Consider the following 20,468-nt stretch of genomic DNA (forward strand, 5'->3'; position numbering starts at 1 on the left):
CGGCGGGACGAGTCCACGCCCGCGTCGCGAGCGGGGCGGGGCGAGCCGGGCTGGTCCACTGGGTTTGAGCGAGGGGGGAGATTGGTGATGAAGGAACGAAATGGGAGGCGAGTACAGTACAAGGACTGTTTATCTGAGTCGATTCCCTATAGTGTCCTAAAATTCACAGCGCTGTGGATTTTCTTCTGAGAGATAATAGGGTTCAAGGTCCGATTAGCGGTGCATTTGCAAACACTCTTCCCCTTCTAGTCAAGTGGACTATTGCAAAGTCGTCCAAGGTTAGTTAGAAAAGTTAGGTTTTATTGGGAGGAAGGGAGCTGAGGTACCGGCAGGTGGCGGTCTTTTGAGGGGGGCGTTGTCTGTCATACTACAGGCTTAGGTAAAGCTTGCGAAGTATGCAGGAGGCTCATAAACGGTAGAGATCAGCAGTAAATATCCATTGGCCAGTTGAGGATCTCCTCTGCTGAGATGAGTGTATTTTGCCAACAACAAAAGAAGGTAGGACTCAAACGAATATTATCTCCTGAAATTATTAAGTATTTGAATAGAGGGAATCAATTTCTGGGATATGAGGGAGAGTTAGAAGAAACTTGCTGCAAGATGAAAGAACAGATTGAAGTGAAAAGACACACACACAAAAAGAAAAGACTATGGAACTAGTGATAAAAGCAGAAAGATGCCATTTGAAAAAATGTTTTTGATTTGCTCTAAATAAAAACTCCAAGGGTCAAAGCCTCTCTTCCTCCTGTCCCCCGTCTCTCACCCCTGCATTTGTTCCAGGCATCAGATTTCCTGTTTGGGCCATAGAGAGCAATTCTGAGACTTCAGTACCATCAGCCAGGTTACTCCAGGGGATGTCTGGAAGACGGTTATGCTGCTGAGAGTTTCTGGATTCTAGGCTCACCCAGCCCTTATTTGGGTTGGGAGCTCCCTGGCCCAGGGCCTCCGAAGAGATCCATTATGCCAGAATGAACACACAACCCAGCCAGTGGATGTAGACAGTTTATGTGGCTTTACAGAACAGCTCAAATCCCAGTATTCACTTTTCTCAGAGCTACTTCCTCACCCAACTCCCTGGGGCAAGCATCCCTGAGATTAGTAGGCCATATTCTCCCATTAACTTTCACCCAGTTTTTTGGTACAATTACATCCTGTTCTGGGGCCGATATTTCCATTTCCCCTCCCACCCACCTCCCTCAAGTCCCTTCTTTCAATCCTTGGAATGCCTTGTCTCCTCCACTCTATGTCTTCCTCCTGTGAAGAGGAACTCCATGATTCGCTGCTCACTCGTAAATTAAGAATCATACACTTGACTGGCAGCAGGGTAAAGGCCAGAAACTTAAGGTCTCGGTTCCCTGTGCTCACCACACTGAATTGGAGGAGGGAAGGATGACACCTCTTTTCCCTTCCCTAGCTTTCATGTCCTAAAACTCAGACACGGCCACACTCACCCACATTCATACGCACAGTCATGCACTCACAGTCATGCCCACACGGCGAAGGGAAGTGGGATGGGGAGGAAGGGAAGTTTGCACCAATCAGCTCATGAATGCAACTTGAAAGATTTCACACAGCAAAAAAGAGAAAAAAAAAAAACAACATAAGTTAAAAAATAAAGAAGTACATGCCCCTCCCCAAGGTCTCTTTCTTCATCTAGGGGCAGTCTCAGCCCCTTGACATAAACTCAGAAGCTTTCTACTCCCTCTATCCAGCTGGAGCTTTTACAGGGCCTGGGTCTTCAGTTCAACAGGTTCCCCTGTGCCCTCTGGTTGTCCATTGGGGTCACTAGGTCTGGCACCCTTGAGGATAGACAGTCTCTCAGAAACACTCTTGAGTCGGGGGAAGAGGAGAAAGTCGTAGAGGAGGCTGCCAAGACCTCCTCCAATGATTGGGCCCACCCAGTACACCTATAGGAAGAGAAAAGAAATAGTCATGTTTAGGGAGGGGACTAGTAGCAAGACTGATCTTTTTCCACCTCCCTCTGTGGAAAAGGCGAAGGGAAGTGGGATGGGGAGGAAGGGAAGTTTGCACCAATCAGCTCATGAATGCAACTTGAAAGATTTCACACAGCAAAAAAGAGAAAAAAAAAAACAACATAAGTTAAAAAATAAAGAAGTACATGCCCCTCCCCAAGGTCTCTTTCTTCATCTAGGGGCAGTCTCAGCCCCTTGACATAAACTCAGAAGCTTTCTACTCCCTCTATCCAGCTGGAGCTTTTACAGGGCCTGGGTCTTCAGTTCAACAGGTTCCCCTGTGCCCTCTGGTTGTCCATTGGGGTCACTAGGTCTGGCACCCTTGAGGATAGACAGTCTCTCAGAAACACTCTTGAGTCGGGGGAAGAGGAGAAAGTCGTAGAGGAGGCTGCCAAGACCTCCTCCAATGATTGGGCCCACCCAGTACACCTATAGGAAGAGAAAAGAAATAGTCATGTTTAGGGAGGGGACTAGTAGCAAGACTGATCTTTTTCCACCTCCCTCTGTGGAAAACTGGACATTCTACTCTTGACACAGTAGGGCATTATTTAAGTAGAAATTTTCATGTATTTGTGTTTTAAATTCAACTCTATTGTACTGCTTGTACCTCAAAACTCACAAATTCCTTTAAATTCATTAAGTTATTCCTTTATCCCATACCTTTTTAGCACATGTAACTTGTATTTGTTGTTATCAATTTACAGTACTTTACTTATTTCTTTGAAAAAAATTTTAATTGTGGTAAAAAGAAATTACATAAAATTTACCATATTAAACATTTTAAGAGGCTGGCAGGTGGCATGGTGGTTAAGGTGCTGGATTGCCCTATGGCCAACTGTGGTTTGAGTCCTGGACCTGATGCTTGCTTTCTCACTTCCCCTCCTCTCTCTCTCTCTCTGATGAAATTTGAAAATAAATACATAAATAAATAATTCTTTTAAAAAGAGGTTTTAAGTATATAGCTCAGTAGTGCAAAGTATATTTGCATTGTTATACAATCCATTTCAAGAACTTCTCCATCTTGTCAAACTGAAACTCTGGAACCAACAAGTGTGTGGTGGTTAAGGTACTGGACTCCCAAATGGCTGACCATGGTTTAAGTCCCATACCTGGTGACTTGCTTTCTCAATTTCCCTGTCTCTCTCTCTCTGTGTCTCTCTCTGTTCAATTAAAATAAGAATGATGAGGGAACCAGCAGTTAGTGTAATGGCTATGTCGCTGGACTCCCACACAGTCGACTGCGGTTTGCGTCCCGGACCCGGTGGCTTAAAACTCACGGTGGGCGCGTGTGCGTGCATACCCAAGATCCCGAGAGGAGAATGGAGGAGAAGGGATTGCGGCGTGACCATCCTCCCTGGGGGGTGATTTCTCGCTTTCTGTCTCTATGTCTCTCTCTGTCTGATGAGCGCATGCGCCCTATAGTGAAAATCTCTCCAAAAACTAAAAAATAAAATAAATAAAATAAGAATGATGAGTATGATGAGTAAAATTAAATTAATAAAATAAATTAAATTTAAAAAACCCTGAAACTCTACACTCACTAGGCAATAACTGCCTATGGCCCCTCCCCCTCTGCCCCGCTTCAACAGTGAGGGACAACCAGCCTTCTTTGTTTCTGTGAATTTAAGTACTTTAAACTCTCATAAAAGTGGAATCACTGGGGCTAGAAGGTGGTATGGTGGTTAAGGTGCTGGACACTCCCACATGGTCAACCATAGTTTGAGTCCCAGACCTGGAGGCTTGCTTTCTCACTTTTCCTCTCCCTCTCTCTGTATCTCTCTCTGATCAAATTCAAATAGATGAATGAATAAATAAAATTAAATAAATAATTCTTAAAATATTATTCTAAAAAAAAGTGGACTCATAGAATATTATGTCTTTTTGTGACTGGTTTATTTTACTTAGGATAATGTCCTCAAGGTACATCCATATTGTAACATGTATCATATCTTCTTTCCTTTTTAAGGCTGAATAACATTTCATTTATCTATATACCACTTTCTGTTTATTCATTCATCCATCAAGCAGCACTTGTGATGCTTCTGTCTCTTGATTATTGTGAATAACACTGCTATCAAAATGGACGTACAGCTTTGAAAACTTTTTTGTTATTTTAGTGTTTGACTTGCTTATGGCCAAAACAACTTAAACGTAACCTGCATTTATTTAGATAAATAATCTCAATAAATTCAGTGCTAAATGTTTCACAGTTATAACCTTCACACTTATTTCTCATAACACCCTAATTTATAGTTAAGGAAGCTGAGGCACCGAATGCTTGAGTTGTTCAGTCACACAAAAGGCTAGTAAAGTGTTAGCCCAGGCCTAACTGTGCTCACAACACACCTGATCTCCAACAGCAGAAGTTTTTGTCTTCATATTTGTTTGTCTATCCTTTCAGCTCCTAGTTTGGGCCCCCAGTGATATCAATAAAAATCTCTGACTAACCAGAGAAGGAGCAATATGAGAAACAGCCTCATTTTCTAGGAAAACAATGAGTCTTTCTCATTCCTATCAAACTCCCTGACAGGTCCCTTAGCCAAGATCTGGTAGAGCAGGCAACACATCCAAATGGAAAGCAGGAACCAGGTCTGGAACTTGCAGCCCACACCCATCCAGAAAGGGCCCCCTTCCCTCACTCACCCAGTGGTTGGTGAAGTTCCGGGTGAGAATGGCAGGAGCAAAGGAGCGGGCAGGATTCATGCCTGCACCAGTATAATATATCTGCAAAAGACATAATTGTAACTGAGACACCTCCCTATTCCACAAACCTTCTCTCTCCACCCACATTGCCCCCTGAGAGCCGGCATCTTGGCTCCACTCAGCAGCAAAGGGGGAACGACAAGCAGCCTGACTCTCCAGGGGTTCCCATAATGGGATGTCCATCTGGGGACAGCCTATGGATCCATAGTCAAAGCCCTTGTCTATCCATAACGCCTGCATTTCTACCTGGAGGTCAAGAAGAACTAGTCATGAAAGACAGGGCACATTGATGACTCTGTGCCAGCTGTTACAGAGTGAGGTGGATAATGTTATTTTTCAACAGTCAGGTGGATGGGAAAAACCCTTAAAAGTCAGGAAAGGTTCTGGGGCCCTAGGATCCTTGAATTAGAAGTTCTTCCCCTCTCCTGCTTACCCCAAAGAGGTGCCCCAGGGTGAGGGAGAAACCCACAGCCAGGGCCACGGAACCCAGGCGGCCGTTCCGCCTCTCATCATATGTGGCAAAGATGCAGAGCACGAACTGGAGCGTTAGGAAGATCTCCACCGTGGTGGCCTGGCCCACACTCACCCCAGGGTGCAACTGGGCAAAGGAAGAAGAAGAGAGTCAGTTCATTAGGGCTGCCACAGCGTTACCTCTTCAGGTTTCCCAAGCAGGGACCCCCTTATGGCATCAGTACCCTGGAAAGGAAGGATAACAACAACCCCCTTCATAGTCATTGTATTTGTAGCTTAATTTCCCTGAACAGTTCTCCTTTGTGGTGGAAATAATTGCACCCACTTCCATGGATGAGGAAACTGAGGCTCCCTAAGGTAATATGTTTCCTCAAGAACTTGCAAGGAGTTGGAAGGAGAGCCAGAACTCAAACTCAGTTTCGATTCTCAGTTTAGGGTTCTATGTTTTCCTTACCCCTCCAAGCCACCTGTTAATCCTCCCTACCCTGACACACGCACACACAGACACACGTGTACACACCCATTGTCCCAGACCCCAGGGGAGCTGATTCACCTGCACCAGGCAGGGAGTCAGGGCAATCAGGTACCCCAGCCTCTCTCAGCCAACCATTACCGTGTTGAGCGCTAGGTTTCCTCGGACGGCAGGTGGGGTAACGCTATACAGCACAGCAGCCCCAGCCACGGCTCCCAGGAGCTGGGCTGCCATATAGCAGAAGGCACGGAGCAGAGACATCTGGGAGCCCACGAGGAAGGCAAAAGTGACTGCAGGGTTGACATGGGCTCCACTGATGTGGCCCACAGCCTGCACCAGTGTAGCCAGGGCCAGGCCAAAGGCCAGAGCCACCTGCAGGACATGCAGGGGGCCAGGAGCCCAACGCAGTGAAGCCCCCAACCCGAAGAAGACATAGAAGAGAGTGGCAAAGAACTCAGCAAATATGGCCCTCCAGAAGGAGGCTGACCGCAGTTCCCACATGGCAGGGGGGATGGGCACAATGCCTGGGTCCCTGATACCCCCCTAGCCTAGCCAGGGTGGACCGTCCCCTTTATAGAGGGCTCTTAATCCCTGGGAGGGGCAGGCTGCGGTAGCTGTGGTAGCTAGCCCAGCCTCTTAACCCTTTCACAGCTGTGGAGGACTGGGCCCACTGCCACACATCTGATAAAGCTGCTGGGTTTTCCTTTTCCTCCTCAATTGGGAGATGAGCCTAGAAAGCCATGGGACTGAGGGTGGGGGTGGGGATGGGATCAGAGCTGGAGAGACTCAGAGGGATAGCTCAAGAACAGGGGGACTGAAATTGTCTGCCCTTCTATTTGTGTCAAAGTTGGGGTCCATAGTCTTGACGTCTATGTTAGAATATTCCTCAGCTCTACTTGGATGGTCCATCAAGCTGAGTTCCCTTTGTGGGGCTAAAGCTATGCTCTTGGGGGCCTCCAAGCTCCTCTGAGTGTCTGGGGTAAAGGTGGGGGTGGGGGTAAGGAGCTCCAAGCCCGGGGTTCCCTACCCCCAGCCTATGCCAGCACCTCCCTTTCCAACTCCTCTGCCTGGTTTTTTAAAACACAGAGACAGGGGAAGAAAGTATCTTCCACAGATAGCTCGGAATGGGATGGAGGACTGAGGAGAAGAGGGGTTGGTAGTTAAATCTCAGAATCATCTGTACTTCGCCTTTTCTAGCTCACAGGGGGATAAGAAAGAAATAGTACGAGGAAGAAAAGTGAGTCATAGGTATGAAGCAGTGGGTGGTTCTAATGCCCTGTACAGTAAATGTGATCAGGACCTAGGAGTCCTAAACCTAATCCCCAGCGAAAGATCTGGGGATAGGTGGTTAGGTCTGGGGGTCAAGGAGAGAAAAGGATAATATGGGGAAGGGGAGTAAACCTTGGAGAAAGGGGTTCAGTTGTACTCAGGGCTTGGTGAGGGACTTGGAACCCAGGGCTGGAAGGTACATGGTGGTGGAGAAGAAGGAAGAGGACACACTGGCAGGTTGTACCATCTTCACATCAACACAGGTCATATGGGTCACAAGCTTTCCCATGAATTCAAAGGTGAGGCCGGCAAAGATGGCGCCCAGCAGGGGTCCCACCCAGTACACCTATGAGGAGACAGAAGAAACACAGATGAGAGCCTGTGCTTCTTTCCTCCAGCATTCAGCTTGGGGATGGACAGGAACAGAGTTACAGCAAAGGTGGAGGGTCCATCTAATCCACCTATTGGCAGGAAGAACTGCTGAGAGCAGATCAGAGGGCATCCAAGGGGCCCGGAGCTCTGATTTCATGGAAGAGAAACGGTCCATGAGAGGTCTTCTTGTGTTCTGAAAGCCCACCGACCTCCTGACTTCAGGCTCCTTTAACCCTCAATGCATTTCACTCAGTGATATTCCCAGATCCCAGCCACTGCTGCAAATCTGAGGGTGCTCAGGATTCATGCTACCTATGAAAAAGGTTCCCTGGGGAGCAGCAGGTGGCATGCCCTTAGGTGCCAGACCCCCACATGGTCAACTGAGGTTCGAGTCTCAGGCCTAGCGACTTGCTTTCTCACTTTCTCTTTCTCTGTCCCTCTCTGGTCAAATTAAAATAAATAAACAAAGTTAAATAAAATAAAATAATTTTTAAAAAAATTTAAAAAGGTTCCCTGGGAGAAAAAAAAAATGGATAGAAGCAACCCAGTTGTCTATTGACAAGAGAATGAATGGATGAATAAGGAATAAGGTGGTAAGGAATATCATCCAGCAGTCAACATGAGTGAATCACCACAGTGACAATCAAGAGAATTGAATCTTAGCTTTAAAATATCAAGTAAAAAAAGTCCCAGAAGATTATATGTGGCATGATAACCTTTTCATAAAGTTAAGAAACAACTGGGGGCCAGCAGGTGGCATGGTGGTTAAGGGCGCTGGATTCCCAAATGGCTAACTGTGCATGGTTCAAGTGTCAGATCTGGCAGCTTGCTTTCTCATTTTTTCCCTCTCTCCCTCTTTCTTTCTGTCCTTTTCTGGTCAGATTAAAAATAAGTAATTAAAAGGTAAATAAAATAATTCTTTAAAATAAATAAAAAGAGGGGACCAGCAGGTGGCGTGGTGGTTAAGGCACTGGACACTCCCACATGGCTGACCAGGGTTCGAGTCCTGAATCTGGTGGCTTGCTTTCTCACTTCCTCTCTCTCTCTCTCCCCTTCTGTCTCTCTCTGGTCAAATTAAAAAATAAAAGAATGAATAAATAAATATTTAAAAAAAATAAAATAAAAAGAAACAACTAAAATACAAACACACTTTTTAGAATATATAGAGATGAGATAAAACTACACAAAAAAGAAACTAAAGAATGAACACAAGATTCAGGATGGTATTTTCCTTGGCTTAGGGGACCCAGAGGAATGGGGTGGGGTATGTACATATGTATGAGGGGGGTCTTCAAAAGATTTATGAAAAATATGTATGAAAAAAGTATGGAAAACTACTGCTTGTGACTTCAAATGTTTGTGCACTAAAATATACTCATACTTTTAAAAAAATTTAGGGTTTTTCTTTTCTTTTTCTTTTTTTTTTTTTTGCCATGGGCAAATGTACTTGCTGAAGAGAGACAGAGAGAGAGAAAGTTAGAAATCTACCCCCCAGAGGTGATGACCATGCCACAATCCTTTCTCTTCTATCCTCCTCTTGGGATTTTGGGTGCACACACACATGTCCAGTGTGATTTTCAAGCCACCAGGTCTGGACTCAAATCATGGTTGGCCATGTGGGAGTCCTGCAAGTCCCACTAATACTTTAATTCAATTTTTTCACAAACTTTTTGAAATTCCCTTCTACATGTAGATTTTTTAAATAATTATTTTATTTGACTTTATTTATTTTTATTATTTTATCTAACTTTAACTACTTTATTTTTAATTTGAGCAGAGAGGGACAGAGAGAGAGAGAGAGAGTAAGAAAGTAAGCCGCCAGGTCCAGGATCAAACCATGGTCAGCCATGTGGGAGTCCAGCACCCCTTTCCACCATGCCACCTGCTGGCCCCCAAATATGTAGATTTATTATCAAGGTTCTAGTTTTCTGTTAGGTATATGATTAATAATGATGCTTAATTTTTATTTATTTATTTATTTATTTATTGGAGAGATTTTTGCTATAGGGCACATGCGCTCACCAGACAGACAGAGAGGCAGAGAGACAGAAAGCAAGAAATCACCCCACAGGGGGGATGGCCACACCACAATCCCTTCTCCTCCATTCTCCTCTTGGGATCTTGGGCACACACGGCATGCACGCACACGCACCTGGCATGTTTAAGCCACCGGGTCCGGGACTCGAACCGCGGTCGACTACATGGGAGTCCAGCGACATAGCCATTACGCCAACTGCTGGTCCCATGATGCTTAATTTTTAAATAAATGGTAGTTATGTAAATCTCAGTGGGGAGTGGACATCATGAACAAATGAATATTCTGTGTACCCAAAGTTGGTAGAGAACAGCTGCAACAGCAACAACGCTTGCTTTACCACTTTCTAGGTGGGCAAGTTATCCTCATCAGATGATATAAACTTCAGAAGAACAGCGACCATGTCTGATTTGTTCACCACTGCAAACCTGGTGTTTGACATGCAGAAGGCAGTAAATAAGCATTTTTAAATCAATTAATGTAAACTTTCTAAGCCTCAGTTTCCTCTGAGTCAAATAGGATAATGTAGGTATAGCGCCTGGCACAGAGTAAAGCCCTTAAACAGGAGCCATTCAATGATGGTTTTTAAATAATAAAAAATCTACAGTCTCTCTCTTGTTTTTTAATTACCAGAGGGCATGTGTGCTTGCCACAGAAAGACAGGAAAGAGAAAAGGAGAGCGAGAGAGAGAGAGGAAGCACTCCCTGAGGGATGTGGTCATGCCATAATCCCTTCTTCTCCACTTCTCCATTCTGTTGGGATTTAGGGCATGCGTGCACATGTGCCCACCATGTTTTTCAATCAAGCCTCTGGAGCCAGGTTTTGAACCATGGTTGGCCATGTTGTATCTGGCCCCTTTAACCACTAGGCCATCGTTTCTTTTTCTAAGAGAGATTTTTGCTCTAGGGAGCATGTGCTTGCCAGAGACACAGAGACAGAGAGGCAGAAAGCCAGAAATCACTCCCCAGATGGGATAGCCACTCCACAATCCCTTCTCCTCTATTCTCTTGGGACTTTTGGGCACACATGCACATGCACCCAGCATGAGTTTCAAGCTGCTGAGACTAGGACTTGAACTGTGGTTGACTTATGTGAGAGTCCAGTGACATGACCATTATGGCATCCACTGATTCCCAGACCGTCATTTTAAAAAAATATTTTTAGAATCCATGATAGAGCACGTGGATGCAGGAGAACATGCATGAGAGAGTAATCATCCACAGGGCTAAGTAATGCTGTGATCCTCCTCCTCCTCCAGTCCTCCACCCCATCAGCATCCTGGGCATACGTGCATGATCCAGGGGCCAGCAGATGCATAGTAGTTATATAGCTGGACTCCCACATGGCCAACCATGGTTCCAGTCCCAGAACAGTGACTTAAAACTCATGACAGGCACATGTGCCTGTGTGCTCAAAATCCTAGGAGAAGGGATTGTGGCATGGCCATCCCTCTGGGGAGGAGGGGTGATTTCTCACTTTGCCTCTCATGGTCTCTGTATATGTCTCTCTCTCTGGTGAGCACATGCATCCTAAGGTGAAAACCTCTACCAAAAAAAAATAATACATGTATGATCCTGCATGTTTTCAGCTAACCAGACCAGAGACTCAGACATCAGTCAGCATGTGGTTTCCAGCTCTACACTGTGGTATGCTGCTGAGCAGAGGCTGAGTCCATGAAGCTTACTATCATAAGGAACAGAAGGGCAAAGGGCAGTTAATTCAACCCCTTGTGGGCAGCTAATTCAACCCCTTGTAGCCACCAAATAAAACAGTGAGATTTCTTTATTCGGAGTTATCGATCTCTTCTCTTTATTCCTCATCAAATGTTGATTAGCAGGACTAGCAAATGGTGTAATAGTTATGTTACCGGACTGCCACATGGCCATGGTTTGAGTCCTGGACCCAGTGACTTAAAACTCACGTCAGGGGTGTGTGTACATATGCCAAGATCCCAGGAGGAGAATGGAGGAAAAGAGATTGCAGCGTGGCCATCCCCTTTGGGGGTGATTTTTTGCTTTCTGTTTTTCTATCTCTCTCTCTGTCTCTCCAGCAAGTGTGCATGCCCTATAGCAAAAAAAGAAATCTCTCAAAATAAATGTTGATATGAACTCCATGGAGACCCCAGCCCTTTTTTCTTTTTTAAAAAATTACTTATCTAGTTAATTTTTTTTCCCCGAAAGATTATTGCTATAGGGTATGTGTGCTTACCAGGAGACAGAGAGAGACAGAGAGACAGAAAGCGAGAAATCATCCCCCTAGGGGATGGCCATAGTGTAATCCTTTCTCCTCCATTCTCTTCTCTGAATTTTGGACTCACACGCACCCGGCATGAGTTTGAAGCTGCTGGGTCTGGGATTTGAACCATGGCCAACCACAGAGTAGTTAATTACTATGCCTCCTGCTGGCCCCAATTTAATTAATTAATTAATTAATTTTTAATTGGACCAGAGAGAGATATAGAGAAAGAGAGGGAAAATGAGGAAACAAGCCACCAGGTACAGGACTCAAATCATTGCTGACTCTCTGGGAGTCCAGCACCCTTAACCACCATGCCATCTGCCAGCCTCCTGTCAGCCTCTCTCAAGCTTATCTAGAGATGAACTCTCAAAAGCCTACTTGAGGGTTTTTTTTTTTTTTCTCATTCATTTATTTTAATTTGACCAGAGAGAGATACAGAGAGAGAGAGAGAAAGTGAGAAAGCAAGCCACCAGGTCCAGAACTTGAACCATGGTGAGACATGTGGGAGTGTCTAGCACTTTAGCCACCATGCCACCTGCTGCCCCCTACTTGAGTTTTTTGCATAGATGTTTTTTGCAGTTATTATGTTCACATATAATTAGAATGCTCATTGTTTTCTGCTAGTCTATTATTTTTATTTATTTTTTCCCCCTCAAACTTGGCAGAAGGCATGTGTGCCTGCTAGAGAGAGACAGAGGGAAGGTAGGAATTCACCTCTCATAGCAAATGGTCACGTGACAGTTTTTTGCCTCCTATTTCTCTCTCCTTTAGAGATTTGGGCACTCATATACGTATGTCTAATGTGTTTCTCAGGTTGCCAGGTCTGAGACTCAAACTGTGGGGTTGGCCATATGGAATCCAGCGACCTAACTGCTGACCTAGCCTAGCCTCTTAAACAGAACAAAACAAAGAACAAAAACAAAAAAGGAGGGCCAGCTACAGGATGAGAAGTGGACAAAGGGTTGTAGAGTGACTACGCCACACTGGGGGTGCTTTCTCCCTCTCTTTCTGGTGAAGGCAGATATATATATATAAAAAAAAGCAATTTAAAGGAAAAAAAAAAAAAAAGGAGGACCAGGGTTTTTTGCAGCAGTGGTTCAGCCGAACTCACATAGGAGAGGTGCTGGGTTTGCATTTTGGGACCTCCCTGGGCATGCCAGGCATGTGCACCAGTGTCTGTGATGAGGGCTGGCTGAGACTGGGGGCAATCACAGTGTGAGGCCTCTGTTGGGGGTGCCTCTTTCTCTGTCTTTCATGAAAGAAAGAGTAATGATAATTAAAAAAAAAAAACTAAACTAAAAAACAAGGCTTTTTTTTTTAATTACTTATTTTATTTATTATTATTATTTTAATTTGGCCAGAGAGAGAGGGAAAGTGAGAAAGCAAGCCACCAGGTTCAGGACTCAAACCAAAGTCGGCCATGTGGGAGTCCAGCTCCTTAACCACCACACCACCTGCTTGCCTGGTATGGGTAGGGTATTTTTTTTTTAAAGAATTATTTATTTAATTTTATTTATTCATTCATTTATTTTAATTTGACCAGAGAGAGACATACAAAGAGGGAAAGTGAGAAAGCAAGCCACCAGGTCTGGGACTTGAACTGTGGTTGGCCACGTGGGAGTGTCCAGTGCCTTAACCACCATGCCACCTGCTGGTCCCCTGGTAGGGTTTTTAATGATGCCAATACTCCAATAATCACTGAGAATCTCACCACCAGTCCACCTGATTCCCATCACTACTTGTGAGCTACAGCAAACATGGTGAGTACCAGTTAGAAAATGGAAAAAAAACTACATTCCCAGAGGCCGGTGTACGTGACTCCTCCTGTTTACTTAGATGACACTAGATGCTGGGACCAGAGGTGGGAATACACATAACATCCCTCTCACAGAGAGTCAAGCTGTGGGCATAGAGCAGAGCCAGCATAAGAGCTGGACTTGTCTGGGCCCCAGAGACTTCATCAAAAGCCTGTGCCAGGCTCACCACCACCAGCCCTTCAGCCAAATCTGGCTGCTGGGGTTGAGGTTCTATGCTTGCCCCAAAGCTCCTGCTCAAACAAGAGGCCCCAAGAATAACCTCTACAGTGACCAAGATGTCCAAGCCAGTACTTCATTGCAAAGCCACCAGCTCTGTGGGCCAGCTAGACAACATAATACTTAAGGTAGCTGAATACCACACGACTGACTGAATACCACATGTGAATACCACATCCTAGACTTGGTAACTTGAAAGCACGTCAGATGAGTGTGTGTGTGTGTATGCCCAAAAGTCCTGAAAGGAGAAGGGATGAGAAAGGACTGTGGGTTGGTTATCCCTCCTGGGGAGTGCTTTCTCATTTTTCTTCTCTCTCTCTGTGCCTCTCTATCACAAGTGCATGTGCCCTGTAGCAAATTAAAAACAAAAAAACAGGGACCAGCAGTTGGAGTAATGGCTATGTCGTTATAGTCCCATGTAGTCGACCGTGGTTCGAGTCCTAGAGCTGCTGGCTTAAACTCATGCCGGAACGTGTGTGCATGCCCAAGATCTGGAGAAGGTATTGTCGTGTGGCCATCCTCCCTGGGGGATGATTTCTCACTTTCTGTCTCTCTGTCTCTCTCTTTCTGGTGAGTGCATGCGCCCTATTACAAAGAACTCTCAAAACAAAACAAAACAAAACAAAAAAACAAGGAGCAGCAGATGGGGTGATGGTTACACTGTGAGACTCCCACATGACAGACTGTGGTTTCAGTCCTGCACCTGGAGGCTTGAAACTCACGCCAGGCACGTATATGTGCGTGCCCAATATCCTGAGGGGAGCATGGAGGAGAAGGGATTGCAGCATAGCCATCCCCCCAGAGGATGATTTCTTGCTTTCTGTCTCTCTGTGTCTCTCTGGTGAGAGATATGCCTTATAGCAAAAATCTCTAACAAACAAATGAAACCCAGCTCTGCAGGTCTTAGGAAGAGAGAAGAGGGAAGGCAAGATCAGACCGTCTATCTGGGCTACCAGCATCTACCCGACTCTGCTCCCCCACTGGTCTCCCACTCCACTCCTCTTTATCCTTTCTCTCTATTCCTCTGACCTTAGAAAAACCAACCAGGCCTCAACCCCCTAATTCTGCATCTACTGACCCCCAAGCACCCGATCTGGGAGGAAAGAAAGACTAAAAGTGAGATAAAAGGAGTAATCAGAGATATGCCACCACTTGGTTGGGCTGGGAGTTAGCAGTGAAGAAAGGGACAGGTCTCAATTTTTAAAAGGACAAGGTTGGAGTCTAGAGAGAAAACTGGTGATTTCCACTCTCCTCCCAGATCACCATTTTACCAGCCTGGTCCAGAGTCTCTTAGATGTTCTGCTTCAGTTTGTTTGGAGACTGCTTTTCTAGGTCTCAGTTAGTGAAATTAGGAGCTTTCGAGTGGATAAAGAGGCAGCCAGAGGAAGGAAAGCTGCACAATTCATCTCCTTCTTTTGATCAAGAGCGAACAGCCCCATCCACCACCTCCCACCACTGGGATCTCCCCAGGGAGTCTTAAAAACCTGTCCTTGCACCGTTCTCAAGCCCAGGCATCCACTCTCCTCATCCTTGAGCCTTCTGTCTCCAACCAAGCTTTTCTTCCTCTTTAGCCCTTTAACCCCAGACTTCCTGAGTGAAAGGCTCATATGAGCTGATAAAGACTTCCGTCAACCCGAGAGGCTCACAGTGAAGGCGGAGTCCCATCCTTCCTTCCCTAGCCACCTTAAGCTGGGTCTCAGGACTCAGAGAAGAAAAGAGGAAAGCCAAAGTGAAGAACTAGAGGGCAGTGAGAAGAATTCCAGGAGAGGTAAGATAAGGATATTCCTATCCATCACCAGAAACAGTAAAACTGAGAAGGTACCAGTGCTGACTGGGTTGGCAATTGAGCCATTGGAATTAGTAAAAGAAGGTGTCTTTGGAGAATTGCCTGGAATTTCAGGATATTCCTGGGGTCTAACACTCCTGGGATCACCCAAGGATACACCCCAGTTCACCTTCACTCCCCCACCCCCAATTAGCTTGTTTCCCTTTTTTGCTGTTATTCTACTTCATTCTTGTATTTGGGGTTCTTCTAGCAATTGCAGAAAAAAAAATTTACTGCAGATTCTCCACTTTTTCTTCTCTTCTCTGTTGTAAGCATACAAACAGCTTTGAAGTGCTTTTTTTTTTTTCCCAGTAGGAACTATGCAAGTGAAGAAAGCATTTGTAAAATAGCAAACTTGGTAGTTAGAAAATTATTGTCTTGAGGGATCAGCAGTTAGTGTAATGGCTATGTCGCTGGACTCCCATGTAGTCGACCACGGTTTGAGTCCCGGATCCAGTGGCTTAAACTCACGCCAGGCACATGTGCGTGCATGCCCAAGATCCTAAGAGGAGACTGGAGGAGAAGGGATTGCGGCGTGACCATCCCCCCTGGGGGGTGATTTCTCGCTTTCTGTCTCTCTGTCTCTCTGTCTTTCTGGCGCACGCCCTATAGCAAAAACCTCTCAAAAAATAATAAAATAAAATAAAATTATTGTCTTGAGACCAGCAGTTGGCGTAATGGCTATGTTGCTGGACTCCCATGTAGTCAAACTTGGTTCAGGTTTGGACCCGGTGACTTAAACTCATGCTGGACACCTGTGTGTGCGTGCGCAAAATCCTGAGAGGAGAATAGAGGAGAAAGGATTGCAGCGTGGCCATCCCCCCTGGGGGATAATTTCTCGCTTTCTGTCTCTCTGTCTCTCTCTGTCTTTCTGGTGAGTGCATGCACGCTATAGCAAAAACCTCTCTAAAAAAAAAAGAAAAAGAAAGAAAATCATTGTCTTTTTTAAACTTTAATTTTATTTATTATCATTATTCTTCAATTATGATCAGAGAGAGACTGACAGAAAGGGAGAGTGAGAAAGCAAACTGCCAGGTTCAGGACTCAAACTGTGGTTGGCCATGTAGGAGTCCAATGCCTCAACCACCACACCATTGCCTGCCCCAGAAATTATCATGTCTTAGTGACCTATTCTAGTAATCGTCCTGGAGTCTCATCTGTCTCTACACTTAATGTAGATATCTCTTGATAACTAATGTCAGTTTTGCAAACTCTTTATATTCCTGGGGCCAGGGATGCTATGTTTACTCTCCCTTCAATAATATGCCTCCATTTCTCAGTCCTAGAAAGTGTTCTCTATACTGACAGGGGACAAGCAGATCTGTAGAACACAGGGAATCTGCAGGCAGAACTGTGTCTTGCTTCCTTCCTCCACACTGGGTGAAGTGATTACCATAGCCACCTCTGAGGTTGTCCAGGACAGACTCACTACCTTCCTGTGGCTACTTCCTAGTCAGCCCACATTGTCAATCTAAAGAATAAATCAGGTTTGTAGTCCATAAAAGTATCTTTCTTGATGATCTTATAGGGTTTATGAGGATCAAATGATATGCCCAAACAATATACACATGTTAAGCTACGAGTCTTAAACCAAAGTATACATGAATTAACGAAGGAATTCATCACATGTAAACGTAATTTATTATTGTGAAATATTGAATGTCCTCTCTGGCCATTTCAGTGTGGGTGGGTAGAGCTATGGTCCTCATGGACAAGGTGACCATCCATCTCTGCCTCCACCACGTGGAATCTCTATCCCAGTCCCATACTCAGAATGCCAGGTCAGCATGTAACCGAGCTCTATTGTGTGGACAGTTTCAGTAGGACAAAGGCCCCAGTGTAGCACAAGCCAGCCCAGCAGCCCCTTTGGCTAGCTCCTGAGCCCCCACCCTCTCTTTCTCTGGTTATGCTTTGCTGACTGCTGACTCCTGGCAAAGTCCAGAACAATCACCAAGCTCTGAACAATCATCCCTTTCCTACCCATAGTTAAGGGCACCAATGAGCACTTGGATCAGACCAGGGTGTTAGAAATGGAGTAATCCAAGAAAAAGAGCAATAAAGGAATTGACTCGCCCTGTTCTTGCCTCCTTCTCCTCTTCCTTTCCTAGGGAGTCAGATATAAGTCCAAGTTCAACAACCAATGTTCATTGTGGGTCAAATCCTGTTCTAAACACTTTAAACGTTATCTCATCCACTGGTATTTCCTAGGGTTGCATCTTCAGTTTAGGCACTACTTATTCTAATCCACATCCTCTTCTAGGATGACCTCCCTACACCCAGCTCTCCCTTGCAATCTATAGCCATATATCTACAGAACATTTTCCCCTGGCTGTCCCATGGTCATTTCAAATATAGCCTCTTGAAAAGTGAATTGGTTATCTTTCTCCCATCCAAACATGCTTCTCCTGTATCTATTCATTAAGTCAAAATCTATGAATCGAGCCAGCAGGTGGCATAGTGGTTGACTGTGGTTTGAGTCCCAGACCTGGCAGCTTGAAACACACTAGGTGCATGTGCATGCATGCCCAAAATCCTGAGAGGAGAATGGAGGAGATTGCTGCATGGCCATCCTCCCTGGGGGAAGAAGGAGTTTCCACTTTCTCTCCCTCTGTCTCTCTCCCCCTCTGTCTTTCTGTGTCAGTGAGTACATGCACCCTACTGCAAAAATCTCTCTCTCTAAAAAAAAAAAGAAAGAAAGAAAAAATCTATGCATCAGTTTTGTTCCCATCTGATCCATCAACAAAGCCCCAATTCAACCATCCTTAAGCTGACACCATGTCTAACCTGAAACTCTAGTGGCCTTGGGCTCTGTTTATCCCTTTCTAGTCTCATCCCCTCCAATTCAATCTCCATGTTGTTGCAAACTTTATCTTTATATTAAGTACCTATAATTTGACACTTCTCTGTCTCCCCTTCAGCATCTCCCAAGTGCCTGAAAGGCCTTTTAGACCCCTTATCGTGGTGTATAAGGTCCTTTATAATCAGTTACTTTCCTTATCTCCTTTACACTATGATATTGTGTACTTTGTGGTTCCTCAAAAACTCTTTTATGTTTCATAACCCTCTACTTCAAATGACTCTGTTCCCTCCCCCCCTTTTTTAAAGAATTATTTTTAATTAAACTTCATTTATTATTGTTATTATTTTTTAATTTGACCAGAGAGAGACACAGAGAAAGAGAGAGGGAAAGTGAGAAAACAAGTCACCAGGTCTGGGACTTGAACTGCAGTCAGCCATATGGGAGTCCAACACCATTAACCACCATGCCACCTGCTGGCGCCATCCCCCTCCCCTTTTTCAATGGCCAGCAGGTGCATGTGCTCACCAGTGAAAGAGAGAGAGAGAGAGAAAGCACTTACCAATAGTGGTCACACTGCAATTCATTCTCGTCCATTTTTCCATCCTGTCAGGATTTGGGGCACACATGCACATGTACTTGATGTGTTTTTCAAACAATTAGGGCCAGAATTTGAACTGTGGCTGGCCATGTGGGATCTGGTTTCCTTAATCATTAGGATTTGAGACCAGTCTGAAACCCCCCCCCAACTTGACTGTCAAGGAAAATTCTATCACTTCCTAACTATTACACAAGGAAATATTAAAAATTAATTACTTGTGATCAAATGATATGCCCAAGCAATATACACATGTTAAACTAGTGGTCTTTCTTCTTTCTTTCTTTTTTTTGGAGAGGTTTTTGCTATAGGGTGCATGCACTTGCCAGAAAGACAGAGAGACAGGGAGACAGAAAGCGAGAAATCACCACCCAGAGGGGATGGCCATGCCGCAATCCCTTCTCCTCCATTCTCCTCTTGGGATATTGGGCACGCATGCACACATGCCCAGTGTGAGTTTAAGCTACCAGGTCTGGGACTCGAACCACGGTCTACTACATGGGAGTCCAACAACATAGCCATTACACCATCTGCTGGTCCCAAGCTAGAGGTCTTAAATCAAAGTATTTGTGAATTAATTAGGGATTTCATCACATGTAAACGTAATTAATTATTATGAAATATTGAACGTCCTCTCTGGCCATTTCAGTGTGGGTGGGTAGAGCTATGGTCCTCATGGACAAGGTGACCATCCATCTCTGCCTCCACCACGTGGAATCTCTATCCCAGTCCCATACTCAGAATGCCAGGTCAGCATGTAACCGAGCTCTATTGTGTGGACAGTTTCAGTAGGACAAAGCCCCTAGTGTAGCACAAGCAGCAGATTGACCAGCAGATGGCATAATGTTACATCGTTGGGTTCCCATGTAGTGGACCACGGTTCAAGTCCCAGACTAGGTGGCTTGAAACTCACGCCGGACATGTGTGCTTGTGTGCACCAAATCCCAAGAGAAGACTGGAAGAGAAGGGATTGTGGTGTGGCCATTCCCCCTGGATGGGGGGGGTTGATTTCTTGCTCTCTGACTCTGATGAGCACACGTACCCTATAGCAAAAATCTCTTTTTTTTTAAAGAAGTATTTTATTTTTAACTTTTATTTATTATTATCATTATTATTTTCCAGTTTGATCAGAGAGAGGCAGAGAGAGAAAGTGAGAAAGCAAGCCACGAGGTCTGAGACTTGAACCGTGGTTGGCCATGTGGGAGTCCAGCGCCTTTAACCACCATACCCCTTGCCAGCCCCGCAAAAATATCTCTCTTAAAAAAAAAAAATTGGGGGAACCAGCAGTTGGCGTAATGGCTATGTCGCTGGACTCCCACGTAGTCGACCGCGGTTCGCGTCCCGGACCCGGTGGCTTAAAACTCACGCCGGGCGCGTGTGCGTGCGTGCCCATGATCCCGAGAGGAGAATGGAGGAGAAGGGATTGCGGCGTGACCATCCCCCCTGGGGTTTAAAAATTATTTGTATGGGGCCAGCAGGTAGCATGGTGGTTAAGGCTCTGGATTCCCATATGGCCTACTGCAATCTGAGTCCTGGCTTTCTCACTTTCTCTCACTCTGGTAAGCACATGTGCCCGATAGCAAATTAAGTAATAATAAATAAATAGTTCTCTTTTAAAAATTACTTATTTTTTAGCAATGAGAAAGGTATATCATCTGAAGGATTAAGGTGAGTTTATCAGA

General features: G+C 45.1%; 1 protein-coding gene across 1 annotated transcript; it reads right to left on the reverse strand.

Annotated features, from left to right (window-relative positions):
* Positions 1–2,015: 2,015 nt before the first annotated feature.
* Positions 2,016–6,120, reverse strand: MIP (major intrinsic protein of lens fiber). The gene is made up of 4 exons (XM_006165617.2): positions 5,761–6,120; positions 5,110–5,274; positions 4,617–4,697; positions 2,016–2,402 (listed from the first exon to the last, which is right to left on the reverse strand). Exons 1-4 carry the CDS (start codon positions 6,118–6,120, stop codon positions 2,217–2,219), a joined length of 792 nt encoding a protein of 263 aa, XP_006165679.1. The 3' UTR covers positions 2,016–2,216.
* Positions 6,121–20,468: the final 14,348 nt, after the last annotated feature.

Source organism: Tupaia chinensis, unplaced genomic scaffold, assembly GCF_000334495.1.
Source record: "Tupaia chinensis unplaced genomic scaffold, TupChi_1.0 Scaffold143970_1, whole genome shotgun sequence".
Lineage (NCBI taxonomy): Eukaryota > Metazoa > Chordata > Mammalia > Scandentia > Tupaiidae > Tupaia > Tupaia belangeri.